Source organism: Siniperca chuatsi, linkage group LG16, assembly GCF_020085105.1.
Source record: "Siniperca chuatsi isolate FFG_IHB_CAS linkage group LG16, ASM2008510v1, whole genome shotgun sequence".
NCBI classification, from domain to species: domain Eukaryota; kingdom Metazoa; phylum Chordata; class Actinopteri; order Centrarchiformes; family Sinipercidae; genus Siniperca; species Siniperca chuatsi.
The window spans coordinates 18,181,165-18,207,034 of record NC_058057.1 but is presented as its reverse complement, the minus strand read 5'-3'; the positions used below and the strand labels follow the sequence as shown (position 1 = coordinate 18,207,034).

Genomic DNA, 25,870 nt, shown 5'->3' with positions numbered 1-25,870 from the left:
AGAACAGTCAGATTAGTTCAGAAAAACAATATTATTACAGCAATACAACCTTAAACACTGGAAAAAAAGCATTCAAGCCATATCACAATGTCATGGCAATCAAAATTCCAAATAATTTCTAGGCTCATAACAATACCAATATATAATAACATATTGTCTGTCTATAATCTGTCTATAATGCTATTTCATTTGTTTCACAAATTTTAGATAAAAAGCAAAACAAGGTCCTCAGTTACACTCATAATTTACCCTGGAACCACAATTGAAGTTATCTTGAAAAACAATATTTCCAGGATATATTCTACATTAAATAATTCCTTTTTTTGTTGCAATTACTTACTAATTTCTGCTTCAACCTGAATAAAAGCTCATTTCAGTTTTTAAAGGTGTGCCAAAGTTTCTGCAATAAGCAACAAAGACCTTCCCTTTCTGTTGACAGAATTTATTTGCATTTCTTCTGCTACAGTAACTCAGCAAGGGGTTGTCTGTCCTCTGACCTCACAGCTCACAAGCTGCATCGCCTGTTTTACCATAATTGCTTGCATACCATATTACACCATACTTCTTGACTTTGCATTTGCATCCTCTGGCACCCTGGTTGCATATATCTCTCAGGGACTTCACCCAGTTGTACAGTATGGTTTTATAATAGAGGACTGTTTAGTGCAGCATTACAGAGGTGATGTTGGGTCTCCTGTTGTTACCCAGGTTGGCAACCTCTGACCCCCCGCTACCTCTACGTCTTTGTTTCACGGCTGACAGAAGGAGTGCCAGAGCTCCTCCAGCTCGGGTGATTTATGACCAGCAGCTGCTCTTGCAGCCCATGACCCACACAGCTGGGTGTCAGATGTGGTCTCCCTGTAAGAAGAAACTTATCTGGCAACCCAACATCAGTCGAAGGCTGGACAGGGAGGGAGGAGGTAGGGGTAAAGAGGAGAGGAGACCAAGTGGGAGAAAGATGGAGTGGCAAGACAGATCGTAGAGGAAAAAAAAAAAAACAAGGAATGAGAGGAAGCAGATGAGAGCACAAGTTAGCAAGACGGGTCAAATAGAGCTAAAGAAAAAAGATTAAACTGCAGAGAATTAGATAAAGCTTGAAAGGCGTGAAGGAGACATCAAGTCCTGACACAGGAAAAAAAGTGCGACATGTGGTTCAAGACAATTGATTTGAATGCACCAGCTAAGCTCTGCATTGATTTCTGCTGGTGTGGAGAAAGCAAAATGTTTGTATTATTTCATAAGCCAATTAGCTGCAAGAAGACTCCTCTCCCTGTGTGCCTATTGACCCACAGTCTGTGGCTACAGCTTTATTGTCTGGGGGGCGCTCTATAAAAGATCAATAACAGGCGAGTGATTGGATTATGGGGTAATCAATGCATTGTACTAATATATCACGAGTGATTACAGAGCACTGGCTAATAGGAAGCCTTAGAGAGCTGTAATGACATCACACTCCTGCTGGCGGTCAGGAGAAAAGCGTGTCTTTAAAATGAAGTGTTGTGTGGATGAAATTATGCATGTGTGCAGGTGCATTTCACATGTGTACATATCACTTGGTGTTTATATGTGTGTGTGCATGAGTGCAGGGGGTAGTGTGGGGGTAGATGATGGGATGATTTTCTTGATTCTTCAAACAGCCGAAGAATACTACCAGATGGTGCATGATAGCTTGCTTAGAAGAGGCCATCATCAGATTCCTGCTGTAACATAGTGACAGGGCTCTATTCTGATGCTGGGTTCACTGCGGCAACATATGTGGAAACTGCAAGAATAATGGCTGTGAAAAATACGCTGTTCACAACCTCTGCAGTCTTATTTCTTAATGGTGTTTTTATGTATTTGTCATATTGCCAAAATAAATCAAATTAGCAATGTGTGATAAATGCTGCTTTTAGGAGATTGTTTTTTGTGAGATGAATATAGAAACTATTTCCTCTCAATATTTGTGGAGGAAAATTGGCACCAGATGTTTCACAACATCAACAATTCAGATGATTGTTTATGATCTAGTTTTCTAGAGAGAGCTAGAAATTTTGCTGTGAAAACCATGTATCTCCAAAACATCAACTTTTCATTAGCTAAGAAAAAAAGCGTTTTCAGATTTGCGACACTATTTTGTTTTTTAAATGTTTTATATTAGCGTAAGAAATAGGGCAGTTTTTCTCAATCCATAAAGCAACACTTAATCTTTTGTTTTTTCTTCAAAATTTAAAATTAACTAATTTTGGAGACAGTGAAGATTTCATTTTTTTTTAAATCCCCAAATACGTGGCCAAAATTTGAGATTTCAGAAAGGACCAACAGCAAAAAAACAGCCAGCTTGTAAAGTTTTCCATTGTCTGCTCGACCGAGCGGAGAAACGTGACTGGCAGGCTAATCTTGTTAGACACCTACCACCAGAATGCCAGCAAGTAATGATGTAATGATAATGATGAACCTTTTCACAACTAATTATCTGTGTTTATCAACACGTGTCAGGCCATTTACTTTAATTGAGTGAGTGATAGCCACCAATCTCTTCACCGCCTTTCATTATTTCTTTGATTTACCAAGTGTTTAAAAGCTCAAATCTCAATGATATCAATAGTGTGTTTTACGTGCAATGAGCAGCCAGACACTGATGGTGTGTAAGGAAGTAGTGCTTTTTGTCCCAGTTCTTTATCTGCCATTTTTTCCCCAAAGACAAGCGAAAGTCAAATGAATGAGATGTGGTTTAACACCTTAAATCCTTTTTAAGGTGTCTTTGTTTGGTTTCTTCTTAGCTGCTTTGTCCCGTGTCTCCTGCTCAAATACAAGACATCATCTGGTCCTGGAGACTTGCACAGGGGAGCTTTGGTAAAGTTCCTGTTTGCTCAAGAGTTTAGGAGGCTTTTATGTGACATATTATAAAAGGGCTATTACAGGGTATAATGAGAAGAGATTTAAAATGGTGGATGTAAGCTATATATGTGTTATTTAAAGTTTGACTTCAGAAGTTCAAGAAAACTTGGCAGAAGATAAGAATGGCTGACATTGCTGGCTCGTTTATTTATTTATTTATTGTTTTTATTCAGTTAGTTATTCAGTTAGTTATGTGTTTGTTTTCCCCCAAATTTATTTAGGGAAATAAAATGTATTTATTTGATTTATTTCAGCAGTTTGATTTATTTTGAAATTTTGAATATTGTATTTTGAATAATACTAAATATCATAATAAAGTCATAATATGTAATTAATATTGTAATATCAAAATACATTTAGAGTTTAATATTTGTAATCACCATATGGAAGCCATTTTTTTTCAAGCACTGTAACGCTGACATTGGAAATTAGTTATCTGTATCTATATGCTAAATCCTTGTCTTCTTTCACATGACATGCACAGCCAGGAGCTTTGATGCCTGTTTCTCACTGCTGTCAGTTTCCTGGCTGTTTAAGTGTCCGTTTAAAAGCTGCTCCGTCCCAGAGGGCTTGTCTTTTACCCGTCAGCCCTGTCGAAAGCACTAATCACAGCACAAAGCTGAGGGAACGCGCCATGCGCTTGTTAGCCCTTGTCCCAATCTTCTGCCACGTCCCCCTTTGACATCCACACGGGCACTTAATTCCCCCCTATTATGTTCTTATGTTTCTATAGCCTCCTAATGAGACAAGAAAGAGGAGTATCAGGTTGTGGTCCATTGATGCGACGGGCCCGGCGTGTGTTGAATGCGTGTGAATGCCTGTGCCGATGCTCTGAGCCATCTGCCCATCACAGGAACATGGCGTGTAATAACAGAATCATGACCGTGGAGATCAGGGCCCCGGCAGGGAGCCTTGTATTCATGGAGCTTTAAAGGCAGCCATCCAACACTGATCAGACACGCCCAACTCGTACCCCCCTCACTGCTTCTTTATGTGCACCCCCAAACCCTCACGTACCCCCCGATTCCATCATCCCAGCGGCATGGGCCTCAGACTCCATGTTGCCAGGGGTGACGTGGCCGCTAGGGTCAGAGGTGCTTTTTGGAGGTGAGGTTCAGACAGTGGGCCCATCTGATAGGACCATCTGGACGAGTGACCTGACATAATTAGTTATTAATTCTTCTCGAGGGGGGAAAAGAGATGAGGTGGTTACACACAGCTAATGCTCTTACTCACACTGCTGCTGTTAGCACCAGGACACAGATGTGACTTGTGTTCTGTACTTTTAGAGAGAAATGATAAAGCATGAAGAACCATCATCCAACTACTCCAAAAATTTGCTTTAAACTTAAAATGTGCTATCAGCCAACTTGTTTGCTGGGGGATCTCGCATTTCTGTGTCAGTTTAGTAGTTTGCAGAGGTATTGCTCTCATATTTGCACATAAATGGCCAAACATAAACAACATGACATCACAGTGACATACTTAAATGCAGCTATAATTGAGTTTAATGCGGAAAATGGCTCAATCCACAGTAAACAGCAGGTTTTAGTGTCAGTCGCTCACAGTTAATGAGAAAAGCCATCTTTCCAGTCAACGGTTAAACCGATAAAAGAATAACAGACGAAAAATTCTTCACCCGCAGAATCAAATAAAGGAGAGCAGAATGCAAAGCAGCCATAATTTGCTATATTTTAGGTAAGGGATGCTTTGATCTCTTGCTTTTGTTTGATTGCACACTGTAGAAGGCATAGTCAAAATATCTGCGCATTTGTATTCATGTGCTTAACATAGGAGCTGGAAAAATCGAAACTCTTTCTGTACTTGCTCTCTTGACGTCATTGTTTCCAACTACATGAAGAGCCAAAAGCGGGAAATTTAGGTCCTTTCTGAAGCGGTTGTCAAGAGGCATTTTGGAATATTAGGAAGTCACCAAGTAAAGACACAGATGAGGAAATTGGATTCAAAGCAAATTACAACAGAACACAAAACTCATAACAATAACTCATGAAATAAACTGAACAGTAATTGATTGATGATATATAATAGCATAAGATTATTATAGATTTTTCCTTTTAATGAGAAAAGTAAAGTCATACTGAAATAATCAGATAATTTGGATTATTGGTGTTACACAGAGGTAATTATCACCAGCATATTTACAGTAAATTGGATTTGATCATTTCTCAATGTTTTGCTTCAGAAATCCATCTGGTGTTCAGCTCTTTGTGATGAGGATGTAATGTGACTATCAAGGACTATAGTGGTACAGTGTCAGCACCGGCCCCTCCCGCTGCTCCGCTCCACTACTGCTGCTGTTGCTGCTGCAGGGGAATCTCCTCATTGGCATGCAGGCGGTGACTTGGAGCTGTGGAGCACCGGCACCCTCTCTCTAGGGACTCGCTCCTCGCTCTTTCCTTTCTCCTTCTTTCTCCTTGTCTGTCTCCTGCGCTCTCCCTCTTGCCCCCCTCACGCAGCTGTCACAAGATCTGCTCGGTACGAATGCTAGAGGGATCGTAGGGGTAGAAGAGCTCTGCTGGTGTGCCACTTTAGAAGCAGAAGATTTCAAAACAGAACGGCTGAAAGGCCTCTCATGAGAGGTGCTGAATCATTCTTAAGATTTGTGGACGAATTGTAGCATGCATGTAGTGCGGTTGTCAATGCACAAGGGGTTTATTCTTGCAGCTCTACAGGAAATCATTTAATAAAGACATATTTCCAGTAGACTTATTGTGCTTACATATCTCCCTAAGGAAATTATTTAAAACAACATAATATATCATGTGAAATGCAAAATTACAGTATCAGAATTCACTCTGATCTTGCCATATTGCTGAGGTGTTTACATTAAAAGACTAAGATTCAAACAAACAAACACACTCCTTGAGTTGAAGAGCATGTTGCAGAGATGTTGGAGGAGAGAGAGAGAGAGAGGTTCATTAAAAATGTTGCAGTGTTTATATAGTTTTCACTTTTTATTTTTTTATAAGTCTACAATTTTTCTTATTATTATTATCTTACTTAGGCCTATCTGTATATATTTTAATAGCACATTTCTTCTGTTTATGTATGTTTTTATTTCACACTTGCTTTGGCAATGTTAACGTTTCCCATGCCAATAAAACCCCATTGAAGTGAATAGAGAGTGAGAGTGAGAGTGAGAGTGTGAGAGAGTGAGAGTAAGAGAGAGAGTGAGAGAGAGAGGACATGGATCCTGTGTGGCTCTGTGGATTTGGCAGGAGTGAAAGCAGTGAGAAGAGCTCCGATACCAGCCAGGCTCAAGCTGTGGGCAAATCAAGCGTGAAATCAGGAACAAAGGGATTCACAGGATTGGAGAGCATTAGATTCACACTGTCTGAGCCTTGGTGGTGTGTGTGTGTGACAGGGGCTCAGGATATTGTTCTTGTAGTCTTTTTTAATAGCCTTATTGCTGAGGGATTAGCAAGTTTTAAATTAAGGTGGTTTTGTTACGGTTGTGTAAAAATGATTATGCTTTTGGAATGATTTTGATTTAAAAAAACAAAATTCCTTTTGAAGGGAGTAACAAAACAAAATTACTTAGAAATAACTACAATTCTGGTTTCAAGTTTTGAGGTTTTTATGGTTTTAATACTTCCAGGAATTGTGGAAGTCCTGGGAACCCTGAATGCTGCAGATTCATCTGGTCCAATCCTTTTAATAACATTTAAAGTCAATCATCATACTTAAGGGTTTTTCCTATTGTCAACAAATCAATGAAAAGACCAAAACCAACAATGAGTTGATCCTCTTAACAAGTATTCCCTGTGTAGCCAAAGCATGATATAACTTGTTCCTCTGAGCCATAGACTTATTGTTGTCCAAAACACATCAATGAGCAACACTGCTGCACTGGGTGACATGTTCTTTCATTACAATAAACCTGGGCACTGTAGTTTATTTTAAGACAATCCCACCACCGTCCTGCTGCTGTAAGTACTCACTAACGAACAAAATCTGCAACTGAAAATAGCCCCCAACAAATGCACTATTTACGCCTGCTTGAGTAACATTTGCTAAAAACGAATGGAAATTAGGCCTTTTTTTAAAGATAAAAATATACATGCATAGATTTACATTCACTACGAACGAATGGACTTGGAACTTAAAGCCACGGACAGGCTGAGGAAGTCAGATAGTATTGAGAGACAGAATAGCGCACTGTTGGTTTTTAGTCTTTTCATGGGATTTGTTAAAAGAAAACTACCAAGAGTAAAGAGATTGCTGATTTTTAAACCCGCTGTAATTAGCAGCATGTTTTCTAAACAGCATTCCCAACTCAAGGTGCTGTGACACAAGGAGAACCTTATTTCCTCTCCACTTTGCAGAATGACCTCAGTCTCCTGGCTCAGCCAATCAGATCGACCGGATGACCTCAATATCCTGGTCCGCCCGATCAGAACATCTAAATGTGTTCTGGTGCAATGAGGTCTGCTGCAGAGGTGTCACTAAATGCCCTGGTTGAATGATTTTCCCAGGTCCTGTGCTGTTTTGCCCTTGGCTTACTCATTTGCAGGTGACTGACTCACTGGCAGAAGTGCACAATTTTATTGCTACATGGGAAACGTTTTGATGCAGAGTAGAATGTTTGCATGGTAACACGCTGTGTTTTGAGGCGAGATATCTAGAAGCCACAATTTCCACGCTGAAAAAAAAGGATGTCAGAGAAGGAGAGGAATTAAACAATTATAAGATATCCATTCACACTCAAAGGGGTCATAAAGTACGCACGAACACAAAACATGTTGAAACATTTTCCTCTGCGCTGGTCTGAAGCTGCTTCATAAAGATGACTCTTCACTAAGTGCCAGGTTGAATCATGGAGGCACTACTGGGGGAACACTTTAATTGATGTATGAATATGCAATTGTGCTTCAATCCTGGGCCTGAAATCAATCAAGTAGACATTCAGGGACTATTCTGAGCCTTGCCACCTGCACCCTCATATTCTAATTGTTTGTGAGGTTAGGATCCATTTCTCCTTCACTGCAGTTGTGAAACCCTGGGATCTCGCTCCTGTGGTTCTATAGTTTACCTCCATGTCGAGCAACCACATGACACAGCCAGCATCTTTATCTCTCCTAACTGCTAATGCCTTATGGTGTAAACAAGGCTGATTCACTCATGCTTTTTATTTTCAGTAGCATAGTAGTTAAATTAACTGCAAATGCTTTCATTTTGTAGCACTGTGGTTCATTATGAGGGGTTCCTGAGAGTAAGGAAATAATTAACATAACACATCTGTTCTTGCAATGACATCATACGATCCTTTGTTTTATTCCTGATTGATTTTATTCTGGTCCTAACATCTGCTATTCTCCAGTAACTTCTTAAATCACTCCCAAAATTTTTTAAAGATGCCTCAATTGTAGTTTAAGACAGGTCTCTCCTGTTAATATGTTAACTCTGCAAACTCCCTGTTTTTAGTATTTGGCAGTGATGGTAAGTAACTTAATACTAAGTACTGTACATATAATTTTATGACACTTTATACTTTTACTTCACTACATATCAGATAATATTTTTACTCCACTATATTTGTCTGACAGCTATAGTTACTAAATTTTTTACAGCCTTTTATGGCTTAACTGATCTGTATATCATTTGTAAATTATTTATCAATCATTGATAAAAATAAAGGGTGCCTTAATTAATAGAAAGTGGTACCGATTTGGCATACAAAACATATTATCAACTTAGTGAAATCGGTGATTTATTATAGATTGAACAATCCAACACAATATAAAGTAGTTTTAATTAGGTCCACCTTGACCATCTACTGCATTAAAATACAGCCTACACCTTATTTCATCAAAGCAATAATATAATGCATATGATTTAACTTTCTCAAACTAGCCATTCGGCATAATGAGTACTTTTGACACTTAAAGTACTGTATGTTTTACTGATAATACTTCCATACTTTTACTTAAGTAACATTTTCAATGCAGGACTTTTATTGTAATGGAGTATTTTTATTTTGTGGTACTGCTACTTTTACTTAATTAAAGGATCTGAGTGCTTCCTCCACCTCTGCTATTCTTTATGATCTGTTTTTCTCATAAACTGTTAGAAAACTGTTAATTTTCCTCTTTGAGGCTCTATAATCTCATAGGATCTTGGGTGGAGGGGTGAGGAGGGTATGCAAGTGTTCAAAGTCTGGGCAAAAGGCCCAGTGTTTGGCTGCATTTGTAGCCGAATCTACATGTGAAAGCCTTCAGGGCACATCAGGCAAAAAGCCCCAGTGTTTAGAAAGGGAAAAAAAACCTTGGTGTTTTATTATTGAAGTATTTCAGCAATAAACACACACTCACCCACACTCATTCACACACACGCGCACACACACACACACCCTTCCTAAACCTCGGTGACGTCAACAGCTGAGCAGTTGTAGTAGTTCTACCTCCTGAAATGACAGCAGCAGTGATATCTGGCAGACCATCACATGGTCATGTCAGCGGTGACTGATGGGAGCTCTGCATCCAGGCCCAGACTGTGTCCAGGTCCCTCTCAGCTCAGACAGCCAGGCAGGCAGGCAGGCCAGCTCTCCAGCTACATGTGAATAACTTACATATATTAAAATACATGGCAGAGAAATTACCTCTGAGCAGAGGTCAGAGCGGCTAAATGTGCAAGTTCAACTGCTCCAAACAGCAGGAACGTGCTGCTGCAAGTACATTTAAAACGTGACAGCTCGGTAGTCATACTAGAAGTTTGCTGTTGTAATGACTTGTATGAGGTTTTTATACTAGATGTTTGTAATCATGTCCTTCTTTAATTCACTTGTTGCTAGGTACATCTAAAAAAACAAAGAATGAGGCTTTTGGTATTCTATATTTTTAATGTTGTCAACAAATCCCATGAAAATACCAAATCAACAACGAATTGGTCCTACTACCAACTACTGTCTGTGTATCAAAAGCCTCATATAGCTTATTTCTCTGTGCCATAAACCTCCATTGTTGTCCAAAAGCTATTAAAAATTAGCCACGTCATTGCACTGGGTGACACTGGCACTGTAGTTTGAGTCAATCCAAAAATACACCATCCTGCTGCCATAAATACTAAAACTGGTAATAGTCCCCAGCAAATACACTACGTACTCCTAGTCGAGTAAAGTTTGCTGAAACCACAGTGCCCAGCTGTTTTAGGAAAGTATGTACCTCTTTTCAAAAATGAAACAATATTTTTGTGACCCATTTTTATAGATTTACATCTTTGCAATGTTGGTTTTGGTCTTTTCACAGGGTTTCTCATAGAAACACACCTATTCTTTAAGGTTTTCCCTTTTCTAGTGTTTTACAAAATAAATGAAGATGAAACTCACATAAAAATACATGGCCATCAACTTTAAAGATATGCTCTATATTCATATTTTTTCATCTATATCTATATATCATGTTATATTTTTTGATGTTTGATAAATATCTAAGTGTCTTGTGATCCTGTGTTGGATGGGGCATATGTTTGGCACTGCACAGAAATAAAAACTAACTAATTAACTTAGTATCTATTTGTATATTTATATCTATACATCTGAAAATGTGTTGTACAAAGCAGTCCTGATTGTTAATGGTGGATTTACAACAACTACGCAAATCTACAGTATGTCTAAAATTACAGTTATGGAGTTTTTCTGAGGCAGCAGCTTATGTGTTTGTATTCATTCAAAGCAGCTTTGACAGATAACAATTGTATAACAAAAATCAACAGAGACAAAAGTTATTTGTTTACAACTGTATTCAGATTTAAGAGACTTTTTTTAAACCAATTAATAAATAATCTTGTCACTTCTTATCCAAAAGTTCATTGTGTGATGATATATACATCATAAATTAAACAAGAAACAGAAGACATTCAACATATTTTTAGATAAGTTTGTATCAATTATTTTAACCCTTCAGGCTGTCATGACAAAAAAAGAAAAACAAATGGTTTTCTTTGAGAACAGTTGCATGTGCAGCAGGATTTAAGGATTTAAAAGCATACTCTACATATGCTAATTAGTTGGGTAACGGTTAAGTGAGGTAAAAACAGGAAAAATGATACTCTGATATGTAAACAAGCCACAACTGTAAGTCGATATATAAAATGCCTATATTTAGAGGACATGGGGAGATTGCAAATGTGTTGGTTTTGTAATCTCTCTTTGCACTCTAAGTGAGGGCATTCACATATACATTAAAACAGTTTCAAGTTGACCTGCATATTTTACACTTCTACATATCAGAAGCATTTTTTTCTTTCTGTTTTTCCACTTAATTATTTTTTAAGCTAATGTTGGTGTAATCCAAACACCAAAACTAATTTTATTCAACCAGTAAAGATTCTACTCGGACAGAAAAAAAAGACACATACAGAAAACAGCCCACTGACAAATAAATACCAGGAAACATTGACATCTTACAATAGTGAAACGCTTGCCTTTCCCATGTTGCACTTCATGTGTCAAACATTATGCTCTGTGCGTTGGAGTTTTCAGGTGAAGGGGCAATGGAACAACACGTTTTCTTACTGCCTTTGGAAATCGCGTCCAGGACAGATTAACTCACGTGGCCAATGGTGCGTGAGACATTTGGAACAGAAACATTGGCTTGATGTTTAACCAGACTCAAATCTTAGGTAGCCTTTGCAGGGAGGAAAATTCAGATCACCACCATTAAAATAACACTATATTCCTATGTAATGGAGCAAAATTTTTCCCTGTGAAGTGGCACACCAAACGTCAGTTCATATCATCCTCCAATGATAAAGAAAAGAGAAGGGTATGATACAAAGGCTAACAAACACAAATTGTGCTGAATGAGTCACCAAGGGCACATCAACCCAGTGCAGGTACCTTGTATTCTTTTTTTATTGTCCTGCCGTTTGTATCAAGCACCTGGTCAGTGTTTGCATGTGCATAAAGCACCACTTTACTGTAAGATCCTCATCTAGAGAACAGGACCTATCTGCACCAGATATCGTCAGCTCCCATTGGTTATGATAACTGAGGTGGCCTTGTGTCCCTGCATCTGCTCGGCCTGCATCCTCACATGGGATGCCACATCATACTGGACTCCTCCACAGGCCAGGCCCGAGTAACTCCGCAGGTTCTCCGGGTCATACAGGTGCTCCAGGGAGTACCCAGTCAAAGCATAGGCCGCTTGCCTGTCCAGTGGCTGCCTCTCCTGGGCTGGATAGAGCAGCGGGCTCCCCTGGGGCTGTGGAGGGTGGGGGGACAGATCCGTCTGCATATAGTCTTTGGTGATGGAGAGACCCGACCTGGGGATCCCATCAGAGCTGGGGCTGCTGAGGCGAGACAGAGATGCCGGACTGGTTGTGTTTTCGTCATTGTCATGTGGACCGAGCACTTTGATGCCGTCCCGGTGATGGAGGCGTTCAGAGGGGAGGTCGATGCTGGGTACTCCGGGGCCACGGCACACCACGCTGGGCATGGTGAGCTGGGAGTGATGGGATAGTGAGGAGGTGAAGCACGGGCTGTGAGCTTTGGCGAGGCCTGAAACGTCCAGCGGCGCCTTGTGTTGCTGCAGACGGCTCTCTTCCTCTTTGATCATCTGCTGCGTAGCTCGGATCAGGGTCTCCATCTTGCTAGGCTCCCGAGGGGTTGCCCGGAAGTGTTCACCATGGTAACGTTCACCTGAATCACTGGTGGACCCGCCTCCATCAGGTGAACTCACTACACTGTCTTCATCCCAGTGGCCCCGTCCTGGAAGGAGAGATCAATGGCCACATTTCAAAACAGTGAAATCAATGAATTACATTATGTTAATAAGTAATTTGATCCTTTCTGCCGGCATTTACAAAGTGTGTGAAAACTACTCAGAATATGATCTGTATCCTATATTTCTTCTCATATATTTTAAGTATCATTTGCTAAAACCATGAGATTCCTGTCCAATGTGTAAAATTCTGCTTTAAATGCATATAGAATCATGGTCTGTTAGACTGAATGTCTTGGCAATGGGGGTTGTTTCCCTGTTAGAGGATGTGAAATGTGAAATAACTTGGCTTTCAGTTGCAGGCAGTTTTTGAACAGATGGTAGCAATCCACACACTGGCAAGAGATGGCGTAAACAACTTAGCATGTCCCATAATAACATTTGGAAAACAGCTACCAGGAGAAGCTAGGCCAGAGCTATTTTCAGAGACAGATGGTTGTGGTCTCAACCCTAACACCTCACCGTGAATGGCTCCATGGTAGGATGTGATTTCGTAGCCCTCGCTGTTCTCCACGGACGATTTCGGCAGCGAGAGCACAGAGCGAGTGGCATCCCACCACGCCTCTCTTCCCGACTGGGGGGTTCCTAGGAAGTAGCGGCCGCTCTGGCATCGCACGCGGTCACAAGTGGTGGTGTGAGGATGTGTTTGGGCATGGGCGAGATCGTCTTCTGATAGACCCAGGCCGTAGCACAGGGAACCTGAGTCTGGATACAGTCGATAGGCACAAGATGCCTCCGCAGCCTCACTGGGATCTAACAGCTGAGGAGATGCAGAGTCAGTCAGCGGACTCCCTCCCCATTGGCTGTCTTGGTCTGACTCTGAGCGCTCTGGATTGAAAGCTGAAAATTGCTGACAGAAACAAAATGACAGTTCAGTTTGTGAACCTCTTTCTAACAATTAAGCCTGCACTGCGTCTCCTTTCTTGATTTAGCTCTATAAAACAGGCTGTTTATTACCTGTGGGTAGGGTGACACTCTGGCTTTGGCCTTCGCCTGGGTCGGACGTGACTTGGTGCTCTTCCTGTCTTCACTGTGACTGTCAGCGTAGGGGAAGGCTGGCTTGGTGGGGCTCATTTGGTCCAAGGACAGCTGCATTCCCTTATACTCAGTATCCCTTTTGACACAAACAAAATATATGTTAGAGATGAAAATAAAAGTTTGAACCCATATTTATCTAGGTTGTAACTTTTTAGCCATGCTAGTGGCTCTTAGAATGGTAATGTTGGTCAGTCAGTCCACCACTTTGGTCCAGACTGAAATATCTAAACAACTATTGAATGGATTGCCATGACTTTTCCTCTAGCGCTAGCATGAGGTTGACATTCGCTTTAATGTGTGAAATGTTTCAACAACTATTGGATTGCCATGAAATTTGATACAAACATTCATGTCCCCTTCGGGATAAATTCTATTAACTTTGGAGAACCCCTGACTATTTGTTTAGCTGCTTTTTCTTTATTTGTCCAATACTTTTATTGGTTTATGGCCAAATACCTGCAAAACTAATGACATTACCATCAGCCTCCACTGTACTTTGTGTTTAGTGCAAATTAGCAAATGTTAGCATGCTAACTCGCTAAACTACGATGGTGACCATGTCGCTGTAGATTCTTAGTTTTGTTAAAACATGCATGCATCATAACTTTGCCTTGGTTCAAAACATTTTTATGCACTGTCTGCTGAGGGCTGCTGAGTAGCTTCATTTTAGTGTTGATGGTTGAGTGCCTTGCACAAGGACACTTTGAATGTTGTTGAGAGAGGGCACAGTGTTACTTTCCCTCCAGGCTTTCCCAATCAGTTCAGAGCTTCTCAAACCTTTAGGCTAGCATTTTCCCTAAATACTCTGGGCACCTTCTTGGTGGTAGAGTTACACCAAGTGACATAATCAGTAATTACTCTGCAGTAGACATCTTGGCCAATATTGAATATAGATAGCTACACAGACTTATTTTACAAACACACTTTTTATGCCATGAATGATTTGAGGACTATGAGAAGTGAAAACAACATTTAAGATAAGTTCAAGAGATGAAGCCCTCCCACTTCTGAGAAAAATAACAGACACCATGAAAAAGTTAATCATTCTTTTCTGCCGTACAACCATTGCCAGAACCCTGCCAGAGAGCAACGTAAGTATGCACACACAGACATGCATATGCAAGTACACTATCTCTGCACTGGAACTCCTCTGCGGGCATCTTATATAATATATATTTTTTTGTATATTGCAGGCATCTTTTTACTTGTATATGTGCATACAGCTTGTGCACCATCTTTGTTTGACATTTTAACCCACTGTCCTGTTGCTGAACTCAATCCAAGTGTCACTATCGAGGGAGTGAAAAGGCTCCTGTGTCAAGTGTTCAGCAAACATGAGCCTATTCTTAACTTATCACATCAACAGTATGTAATAGCAGCTGCCTGGCATTTTAAACTCTGTGGCCCATCCCTGACCCTGCACAGCCAGCCTCTTTAATATGACTCTAAATATGACCCATTCTTTATGTACAACAACTTAAGGGAAAGGCTGTGTTTGGATAGCCAGTGCATAGTGTGAGTGTTATTTGCTCTTGCAGGTATAGTTGCGGTGGCTAGTTCTGCATCCTATCTGTGCCCTGGCTGACTTACGTCTGAGCCAATAATGTTGGGCCTTTGTGCAAACTCAGCTGTGTTAGCCGAATTCCACCTCAGGGTCAATGTCAGAGCACCTCATGTCTGAAATACGCCAGCAGCCAACATCCAAACATGATTTATTAATGGATTCTTGTTGGGTTAAAACGCTGTCAGGGCAAGGTGATTGAATTGCTGTTTGTTTTTTAATGTGGTTGGGGTTTTTTTCGTGCTCTCGCTAAGTGTTAGCTTTTGGACACTCCTGTGTAAGAGCTAATTATGCATTTGGAAATTCACTGTCATTTTAATGCAGTTACTTTGTTTTCTCCTTACTGCATTGAAGAAATCAATACATGGAGTGCAGCCATATGCATGCATGCACGTACAGAGACTCACACAAACACACTAGTACACACGTAGAAGGACACGCACACACACACACAGAAAAGCGACATGTGGATCAACCAAACTTAACAAGGAAAATCCAACCTGTGCTACAGCTATGAGATAGCTATTGATTCTGAGTTCACCGTTTGATCGATTTTGCTTTCCTTAGACTGCAGATCGATGGTGACAGTAGAGGTTTTTTGATGGGGTTGAACCCTGATGTTTGTCTTGTTGTCTCAAAGGGCCTTAGTGTGCTTTGTGCTCTCATAACACACAACTGCCTGAGCCCTGCAGCCACAGTATTTGGTGGATTTGTACAGAGAGGCTACAGAGGGATAAAGAGAAGGATTTCTCCAAGAGACACAGACCTATCATATCATAAAGTGAGCTTCAAGCGTGGATCTTAAGAGTGTATGATATGATTTTACTTAATCTAGTTAAATATTCACTGCTGTTCCCTCTGCAAACACCATTAAAAATGCAGCTACTTTTAGCCCAGTAGCCCCTTAAACCTTGTGTTACTATGTTTATGTAGCTTTAATTTTTGGGATTTCAGTCCAAAATGCAAACAATTTAACAACTATCTGAAATGCATGATTCATAATTACAAATGAACGATTCCAACCAGTGCATGTGCATGAATTACACCTTTTCCATGAACAAACGTCTCAAGAAAGTATTATGAATATAACTTTTATTTTTAAATCAATCTGTTTTTAGCATAGTAGCTCTCTTAAGAAAAGTTTCTCTCTGATTTTCAGATGGGAATATTAAGTGAGACTCACGTGAGGACATAGTTGACGCTGACTATGCAGTGGGGTCTTGAGGACCGGCTATTGTGGACGATTGTGGCGTAACTCTGGACCCAGACCCAGCCGCCGTGCTTCGCCAGGAAACGATAATACTTAGTAGTGACTTGGCCTTTTACCAGCACTGAAGGAGATAAAAGAATCAGACAGAGATTAATGTAATTAACAACGTGTGTGTGTGTGTGTGTGTGTGTGTGACATGTGTGATTATCTGCACGTGTTGGCTGCAGCAGGTTGCCTGAGCAGTTACTGTCTGACAAAAGAAGTTCAACCAGCCTGCTGTAAAAGCATATTGGAGCAGGCTTGTGACTCACAGAGGTGGTGTGCACAGCGGAGGTGGAAGATGTCACAGCTGTGGACGTGATGGTACAAGGTTTTCTCTATCAGGTCCTGGGGCTCATAACCTGTCAGCTCTGCCACCCTGGAGAGGAATTAACGAATTGTGTTAAGAATATGCAGAGTGATTCGGGGATACATCATATTCGTCTGTAATACTTGTGTTTTACAGGCAACAATTTAAGCCCCAAGAGTTTCTCAGAGAAATAATTTAACCCTCCTAATGAAAAATGTATGTTTTACACTAAACATACAGACAATAAAGAACACTGAATTAGAAACAATTAATGGCAAACTGGCTGTGTACCTGGAGTCCAGGAAGATGAGCTTCATGTCCAAACTGGCTCTGAACATAAACATGTTACTGTGCAGTTTGATCTCAGTCACAGCGCTCGGCGGCAGAGAGTGGCCCACAGCCACCAAACCCACGTTCTGGTAGCAGCCCTCAAAAGGTGACATGTCTAAACTGTACTGACGGATCTTCAGGTAGCCACTGCAGTGGATCACCTGTGGAGGAGCAGATACACAGTGAGAAAAGCTAAGATGGAAATGTAGATAAGAAAATACTGAAATGTCCCTTTATTAAGAGGTGTAGTTAATTATATAGCAGGACATGCTACATTTCAGAAGCATACTGCATAGTTTATATGCTACTGACCAGAAATATAGAATTATTATTGACATACAATATTATACAAATACAAAAGGATATTAAAATTCATTCTCTGTGCTGAAGTCCTTATGACACAACGTCATTACAAAAATACTATATTATTTTTTCTTAGATAAAAATAATGAGTATAGTCTATGAAGAGAAAGGAAAGCCATTCGAATATTGGTCTCAATTTTTTCATTAAATTACCAAATTAATTACTTTATTGCAATGAATTATTTTGTTAATTAATAAATAGTTAATGAAATATGATAGGCCAGTGTGACTAAGTTTTATTGCCTACCTTGTATCCACCGCTGGTAAGGCCTGCGTTTCTTTTTGCCAGCACACATTTCATCCGCAAAAAGAAAGAGCGCTCCATTTCATATTCTGAAGGAGGAAAAACATTTTTAACTCAGTGATTTTAAATAAGTCAACTCAGAAACTCTCATAGGAGGGAAACATAGACTATAGACTGTCGCTGTATGCCTGCGTATTCAGAAACGTTGTATATGACGTACTGGCTTATTTGAAACATGAATGCATTTTACTAATAATATGCAATGATAAAATAAATGCATCATTTGTGTTACATCAAAAAATAGATACGTTGAAAAATATGAAGCGATTTTACTGTTTCAAAATGCATCCTGCAGGAATACGATATTGTATTTCCGATGCACACATTGGTGCAGAATATGAATCTGTGTCCCATCTGTGTAATATTGCCACACATCCGTTGCATTTATAACAGCTTATAACAGCCATATGCTGATTCTAGACACAGTAAGTTGTAATTCAATTGCAAATATATGAAACATATTTGCGTATGGGGAGCTTTAGATAGGAAATGTATTTTACCTTGGACGAAATGCGAGTGATAGGGCTGATGTGGAGTCAGGACAGCTGTCATCTCGTCGTGGTCGGCTGGATGGACATATTCATAAATACTGTTCCCAGTCAACTCTACCTGTTGAGAATAACTCAGGTAATTAACGGGCAATGAGAATGAATGGACGATTAATTTTTATTTGCAAAAGCACAGTAAACACGATGTCTCCGTTTGTATTAAATTTGCTTTAACGTGTAGGCTATAAGAACAACAGAACATAAATAAGCATGATTGTGCAAACGGACCTGAGACAGTCCTAAATGGACCGACGCCGTCTCTGAAATGTACATTATCTTCCCATCTGGAGCCACAACAAAGATGAAACCGTCCAACGTCTGCAAACAAACGACAGGCCACAGTTACCTCTCAATAATTATTTATTCCATCGGCCACACAGTATATGTTCGCTTGCAGATCACTAGCAGTTGATTATGCTGGTAATAATAATAATATACCTGCAGTAAATGAGATCCCAGCTCTCGTCCAACATTGTCCAAAGACCTTGTTCGACTTGCATGACCCCAAGCCTCACCCAAACCTGGAGAGAGTGAAATAATGCTGTTTGGCTTCTATGTGACATTAGGCAGGACTCCCTCTCTGTGTCACACACACACACACACACACACACACACACACACACACACACACACACACACACACACACACACACCCTCGAGCCAGAGGCGTGCCTGTTAAAAAGGCCTGTTTAGTGTTAAAGCATTTACGGTGTCCTTTCCTGTCTGTCACATGTTGAACAAGCTGGACACATGAACCCAGCAATCTGTTGGTGTTAACAAGGTGCACAGGCGATGTGCCTCGAACAACAACTGTGTGTAGAATATAGACTTTCAGTCTGGAGGGAAGATAAATATAATAGCAGGATAATATTTTAATTCATCATGATGGTGAAATATTCTTCTTATTATTATTATTGTTACTATTATTATTGATGTTTATAAAAATGCAGAATTGTAATGCCTCCCTAAATTTAACCACAAATGTGTCCATCTTTAGATTTTTGGTCCAATATATCCCTCAGTGTAGGCCACTATTTTCAGTGTAAGTGGAACAAGCAAGTAGCCAGTGCTGCTCATTGAAATTCATTCAGTTTCATCAGAAATCTCATGGAGCTCGGGTATCATCAATAAATTAGGTGTTCGTCTCCCCTGCTGTAAATGAAAATGAAAACAGGTCTCCGCTGTCGGACATGTAGCTTATCACCCCACCAGATGAGAGGATGTAGAAAAAGGACCTACAACGAAAAATGATGTTTTTCGGCTGAAGGATGCAGGATATTAAAAATCTAACTAATAAAGAATGTTATTTTTTCCCCTATACTTTAATAAAATAATTTAGTCTGTCTTACATACATTTATGTTGCATGTTATGACAGCAAATGTGAATATACCTGTCTGTTACATTCACTATATGGCAGCAAAAACATGATTTGATTTCATGGCAGATCATTAATTGCATTTTTCTAATACAAAGAGGCCGTGTATAAGATTGTGTGTGTGCCTCCTGCTCACATGGCTCTGGGTGATTAGAAGCCGTGCAGGGCCTTTTTTATAATTGGTACGTCTTGTTCTCAGTCACGCAGTCATAGAAGCCTGCAGAGACCTGTATAAAAGATGGTGGCAGATCGTCTCCTTTAGACTGAATTAAAAACGATCATAATCCATTTGTAAAGACTCTCTGTAGATCAATGGAAAATGAATGTAATATTCCTATAATATTTCTGTATGGCTAAGTGAGTCTGAGTCCTCCGCGCGGGTATATTTATACATAGGCTATATATGTGTGCGTGTGTTTATATATGTGTGTGTATATATGTACATATATGTGTGTGTGTGTCATCTAATTTAATTGTCTTAATGTTCCATAACATCACTACAGTATTGGTAATAGAACTAAAGGGATTTCTGATATTATTAATAATTATAGTATTTGTATTTTATTCGCACTAATGAGCTGAATAACACGCCTCAACTAAAATATATTTTTATTTTTATTATGTTATAACAGAATAATATTGACTCATGAAATCATGATTTTATATTAACTATCGTGCTTTTTTTCATCCCTCATAAAACCTAATTTGTCTTGTAATTTGACGTTTGTTTACTATGGTTTAAAAAGGTGGGTTGTCTATTTTTCTTCAGACTTGGTGACCTTAACGTCATGCAAATACGTCGATAGAATAACGTCGTACTTTTTTAGTATGTTGAAGGAAAATGGGTAAGGAAAAGGTATTTTTTAAAAAGCTGACAGGAAAATAATGTCAGAAGCGGTGTGTTTAAATGGGCTAATCGCTCACCCTGAGGGAAAACAATTCTCATCTTCAGGTAACTTGTTGTCAGTCTTATTATGGAGGCTTTGTCCAGCTGAGAGGTGATGGCCGATGGTAAAGGCAACATTTTGGCCAGTTCATAAAATTCACTGTTCTCCTTTTCCCGTCTAGTCCTTGCGGCCGTTTTAGATTTCTCCTTCATTTCGGCGCCTTTTCACTGTATCCTTCCTTGTCTGAGACGGTGGTCATTCAAATCAGCAGCTTGACTGATTCCTCTCCGCTTAGCCTCCTTTTCATTGCAGATTTTTTTTCTATCAACTAAAAGAAAGCTGCAGTTTTAATATAAACAGTTGAATCCCAAACAAAATGTGTGAATATCCCTGTTACTCCTGATGGCGATCAGTGATACTTCAACTGGTTGTAGTTAAACCTCCTCGGTGCTGCCGCGGGATTTCATCCATGACCTGCAAAACACAGACAGAAAGAGACATTATTGCCATATCCAGTAGGAATAGGCCCATCGCACTTTGATCTACAGAGGCTCTGTATAAGTTTAAGACCGGACATGATGCAACTGTCCCTTGTGTTATTTTGATGTATGCCTGATGCAGGCCTGCATGTCAGATGGAGCTGACTGGAAAAACAACGCTGCAGATTAATTTACACATCAATCATGAATCAAAACAAAAGTCTAATTTATTGAAGAAGATATATAACCAGGATATTCTCGGCATCGCTACGAAAAGAAGCAAATGGCCACAATTTAAAAATAAAGCCACCTAAATGGTTGTTTTTTTGTTTTGTGGCCATTTGCTATAACAACATCACCAAGATGACAGTTACAGCTGCAAAAATCCAGTGCAATAAGAATAAATACCACTGACAACTGTCTGCATACAATAGGGTAATTTAATTTTATGAAGCTATAAATACAGACAGATAGATAATTGTAGATAAAAAAAAAATGCAGACATGGTCTTGATGTGACCATGTGATTTTCTTTTTACTTTTACAAAACAAGCTCACCCTATGGGTAAAAAAAAATTCTCAAAATTTGGGAAAGGGCAGACTGCAAACATGTCCATCTCAAGTCATTTTAGCCACCAAGCCAGCCTTTAATATTTATCCTAAAACAAGTCAAACTTCTGCCAATGAGATGAAATAATTCTGCATATTGCATTTGTTACTTCAGGCATCATATTGCTGATCACTGCAGTAGTATCCAGGAAATGTCATTTGATCCAACACAATTCCTGAAACGTGTTCAACTGCGTTGTGAAAAGCCACTGTGACATAATCTCACCTCGCTGGCTGATTTTTGTTTCACTTGTTTTAAGAAAATAAAAATGTTTAACATCCAGTACAAGTTGACAGACTTGTTGAGACAGATATATTTGCAGTATTCCTACCCGCGCTGAGACACGTTGTATTTTCCTACATCTGAATCGATCCTGTGGCCTTACCGGCAGCCTGCTGGGAATTTCACCTGTCCTGAACCGGGTTCACCAGTCGTCCCAGTTAAGTTTGGTCTCAGCGCCTCCTGGATTTCCACCTGGAAAGGCGAACGGACCGTGCGCTGCATACACCTCTCCAAATTATAAGGACGTGCCCAACAAGCCTCCTCTCCTCAACTATCTCAATGTCCCTCTCTGGAGCTGCTCGGGACCAGCCCACCGTGTTCCCACCTCGGTCTGATTGGATGAATGCGCCGAAAGTCATTTCGTGATTGGACACTTACCGTGGGCGTCAACTTGGTACGGCAAGGTATGCACAGCTCTTGGCCGTGCCCGAAGTGAGCTTAGATGTGATCTTGTTGTGTTTTTGTCATTAGCGTGGAGATCACGGATCAAGCTGATATAAATGAATAAATCCTCATAAAATTGCATAGCAGGGGATAGGCTAAATAAAAGCTGCAAAGACCTTCAGCTGGTGATTATTTTAAGGAAAATATCCAGAATAAAACAAAACATTTCATTCCAGAAAGCCTTATTTATTTCCACAATCAAATTAGGGAATCATCAAACAATTTTCATCAGTTTTCTCACAATTCATATAATGTAAAATCAGAGTTTTCTATTCATATGACGTCGACCTGAATGGAAAATAATGTTGATGTTTAATAGCGTTGGTTTACTGAGTGGAATTGCTCTTATTCTCTTGGAAAATACTGAATAAATGCAGTAATTTGTTATTATGACGAAAGTATTTTTTATTCAAAACCGCAATTCCTCAAATATTCAATAATACAAATTGGTGAAATGTGGATAACAAGTGCATGTTTGGTGACGTTTTTAATATTTAAAAGGCAAACACGACTGAGGAATAAATAAATAAAGCGGTGTCACTGTTTTGGAAAAACCCGGTAAAGCTCTGCTCCTGCTGTTGCTAAATAAATAGGCCTCAAATCCTCTCCCTCGCCTTTTCAGCATGATAGCAATGCTCTTAATATAGGTTATCTTTCATTATACTGAACTGTACACAACTGACCAAAACGTGGACCTGTTCACTTGCTTCAGCGGTTACACTAGATTTTCCACGTGTTTTCTGGTGGATTGTCTCCCTCTGGATGAATTCAGAACCTTTTTGGTTAATTTCTCCGCATAGACGGGGTTTGTTGTTGGCTATTCTTCAACATGGAGACGCTATTAAAACACGCTCTTAAGTGTAGGCTACAGGCTGTGTATTTATTCTTAAACTTTAAATTCGAAATTGAAATCTTGAAGTTGAATTTGCATGATTTTTTATTTTGCGCATGGACACTGGACTTGACGAAATTTCTATTTTTTTTATTTTCATATTTACCCTCTCATCAAGTTAACCCGTTGTTGTCTTGGGCTATTTCTAACAGTGAAATTGTTTTTTTGTTTGTTTGTTTAAAAAAAAAGCCAAATGCAAAACAGTTCATACGCCCGGCTGAGAGACCAGTGCGCCGCATCCAGAGCTGGTGCGATAGTTTGGTGTCCGTCAAACACGTTTATCTGAGGATTAATTTCCATGGTGTGAATCAGATGAGAGCGCCGCGGCGCATGTAGTTTTTTAATTAGATACCGGGCGCTCAGATGGAGGAGGAGGGGGTGACGGTGGTTAGAGCAGTGGGCGCGGTGACGGGGGCGCGGACGCATGACGGTGAGCTCATTACGCACATAATTAGCCCTTAAATTGATGCTGCATCCTGCCATAATTGGAGATTCTCCTGCTGCTTGGAAACTGGGAACAGATATCTCCATGTCTATACTGGATATTTGAGGAATTGCGTTTTTGAAGAGAGAGAGAGAGGTCTATCTGTCTATGTAAATGGCTTCTACTGGACTCAAAATTAGCCCTACAAGGCTAACAAGCCTATACCTTTCTATTATTTTCTCATTTCTAACAGATAAAAACAACAAATTGGCAATTAGAGGACAGCGCCAGATGCCAGATGCTGACTGTTCTCAGGTTCTCCCTATAAAGCAAACACCATGATACTGCATCCTTATCACATCTGATGTTTCTAAAAGAGGTATTCCTATCAAGTCTTTGAAGTTAACACAAGCTCAGATCCATTAGGCATTTCTCTGTGACGGATCACTCATCACTGGATCTCATTTCCTTCCTATTTTTTTTTACATGAGCCACCAGTAGGTCAAAGGTCACCGTGGTTTGTTCACTTCATAGATCCTTCTCCAAATGCAAATGATTTGAATTCCATACTTGATTTTTCTTCAGCTTTCTTGTTACATTTGGTGCTCTAAACCTCCTTTTTATATGCAAACAAAACAACATTCTTACAAATAAAACAGTCTTTAATGGAGATTCAGCACCTACAGATCAGGCTTAAGGCAGCTTCCTATCATCAGTGCCCCCTCTGCAGGGACTGGGATTGGGAAGTTCTCTGAGGGTATGAGCTCCGAGCAGCTGGTAGAAGATTTACCCTGCCCGGACATCCTGTTAATGCCCCACCACAGGCTGTCACAACAGGGGAGCTCGCTTTGCTGTCCTTCGATCCCCTCCCTCCCCGCCACCCAAGTCTCACCCGCCTTTCCATTTTTATTGTGTTTTTTAGAAATCACGCTTCTCTGTGGGAAGCCAGTCCGGAAATTCTCCCCAGCATGAAAAACAGCGATGGGAGGGGGCAGGTTAGTGAAGGTTATTGAGGGAAGGCATTCAGGAAAAGGTGGGAAGGTGAAAGGATGAGGGTAGACATTGTCAGTAGTGCTCAATGAGGAACATGGTGCATCATCTCCTGTAGGAAGAGTTTCTGTTTCATGATCTGGGTCAATGATTGAGCATGGTGCCCTAAGGCACTTGAAGGCCTTTTTAAAAAGCGTCTTTTATCACTCACCTCTAGTGGCATCTAGTCAAGCAGATTCTCTTCTTTCAATAATTGCCATTTAAATCTAGTTGGTATGAATTTGCTTTGGTGAGCTCAGATAAAACAAAAAACAAAACAGAAACCTCAGGATGTCAGAGACATGAAACTAGTTTAAGACTAGATTCTTTTTTGTGTGTTTTGTTGAGGTCCCCACTAAATACAATGCAGGTGAATGGGATTTTGATTGTGCTGCTTAAAAGAGTTCTCCACTGATTTAGCGTTGCACTCCTGTAACGCTGTTGGACTCAGCTTTAAAAAAAGATCAAAATCGACGCAATAGTACCGAATATATCGTCTTTTTTATTTCACACAGTTTCCTTCCTTGTCAGAACCTGTCACCTCCATTACCCACAATGCAACTCAGCCGACAGTTTGGTCAGAGATTCTGGTGCGTTATGCTAGTAGTTGCTAATGTAGCCTCGAGCCGCTAGCCTCAAGCAGAGATGAGGAGTGGGCAACAGAGGTCTGGTAAGATCGCTTCTGACATCACCTGAGTCAATTTATTAGGCTTTGTGCAGCCCCCTTTGAAGCCACAAAAAGCTTTATACAACTTTTTTTCACATATGCAGTAGTGCTCCCCAACACCTATAAACTCTGATGTGTAAAATCAGTGGAGTTCCCCTTTGAAGCCTTCAAAAACTAAAAGCCAGCATATCTTTCCAGAAAAATTTTATGAGTTACTACACAGACCTTGCTAGGTACATTTTTCATCAGAAGTGCTTCCTGAGAACTGATTTGAGAGCTGACATTTGAAAATGGGCCACCAAAAAGTATTGTTCATGACCTGATTCAAACTTGGAAGACAAACAATAAGCTAACATGGAAATTGTGAAAAGAATAATATGAATTTGGTCATTTTTTGCATGAAACTTTTGGTACCTGCTTGATAACTAACTGCCAGGTTTTCCTCAAATATCTAAATG

At 40.0% G+C, this 25,870-nt stretch overlaps 1 protein-coding gene and 1 long non-coding RNA gene across 4 annotated transcripts in view; one reads left to right on the top strand and one right to left on the bottom strand.

Annotated features, from left to right (window-relative positions):
* LOC122863427 overlaps positions 1 to 25,870 on the top strand; it is a 59,672-nt gene that overhangs the window by 7,778 nt on the left and 26,024 nt on the right. The window lies entirely within an intron of this gene.
* Positions 9,725 to 22,250, bottom strand: LOC122863424 (single-minded homolog 1-like). Of its 3 annotated transcripts, none has more exons than XM_044169925.1 (12): positions 22,006 to 22,250; positions 20,624 to 21,060; positions 18,762 to 18,844; positions 18,552 to 18,641; positions 18,276 to 18,384; positions 17,719 to 17,804; positions 17,070 to 17,269; positions 16,741 to 16,847; positions 16,403 to 16,550; positions 13,578 to 13,734; positions 13,083 to 13,470; positions 9,725 to 12,607 (listed from the first exon to the last, which is right to left on the bottom strand). In XM_044169925.1, exons 2-12 carry the CDS (start codon positions 20,796 to 20,798, stop codon positions 11,865 to 11,867), a joined length of 2,286 nt encoding a protein of 761 aa, XP_044025860.1. In that variant the 5' UTR covers positions 20,799 to 21,060; positions 22,006 to 22,250; the 3' UTR covers positions 9,725 to 11,864. The 3 variants fall into 3 exon arrangements, with proteins under 3 accessions (XP_044025860.1, XP_044025859.1, XP_044025861.1); XM_044169924.1 differs by having other exon boundaries at positions 22,060 to 22,250; XM_044169926.1 differs by lacking the exons at positions 18,762 to 18,844; positions 20,624 to 21,060; positions 22,006 to 22,250 and having other exon boundaries at positions 18,276 to 18,380; positions 18,552 to 18,630.

What these genes read in the sequence shown, in the direction of transcription:
- LOC122863424 (XM_044169925.1), bottom strand. Translation starts at nt 20,798, where the DNA reads ATGAAGGAGAAATCTAAAACGGCCGCAAGGACTAGACGGGAAAAGGAG. An exon ending in GAGAATTGTTTTCCCTCAGG is followed by an intron (nt 18,845 to 20,623) that starts GTGAGCGATTAG and finishes CACTCTCTCCAG; the next exon opens with GTTTGGGTGAGGCTTGGGGT. An exon ending in TCCATTTAGGACTGTCTCAG is followed by an intron (nt 18,385 to 18,551) that starts GTCCGTTTGCAC and finishes TATTCTCAACAG; the next exon opens with GTAGAGTTGACTGGGAACAG.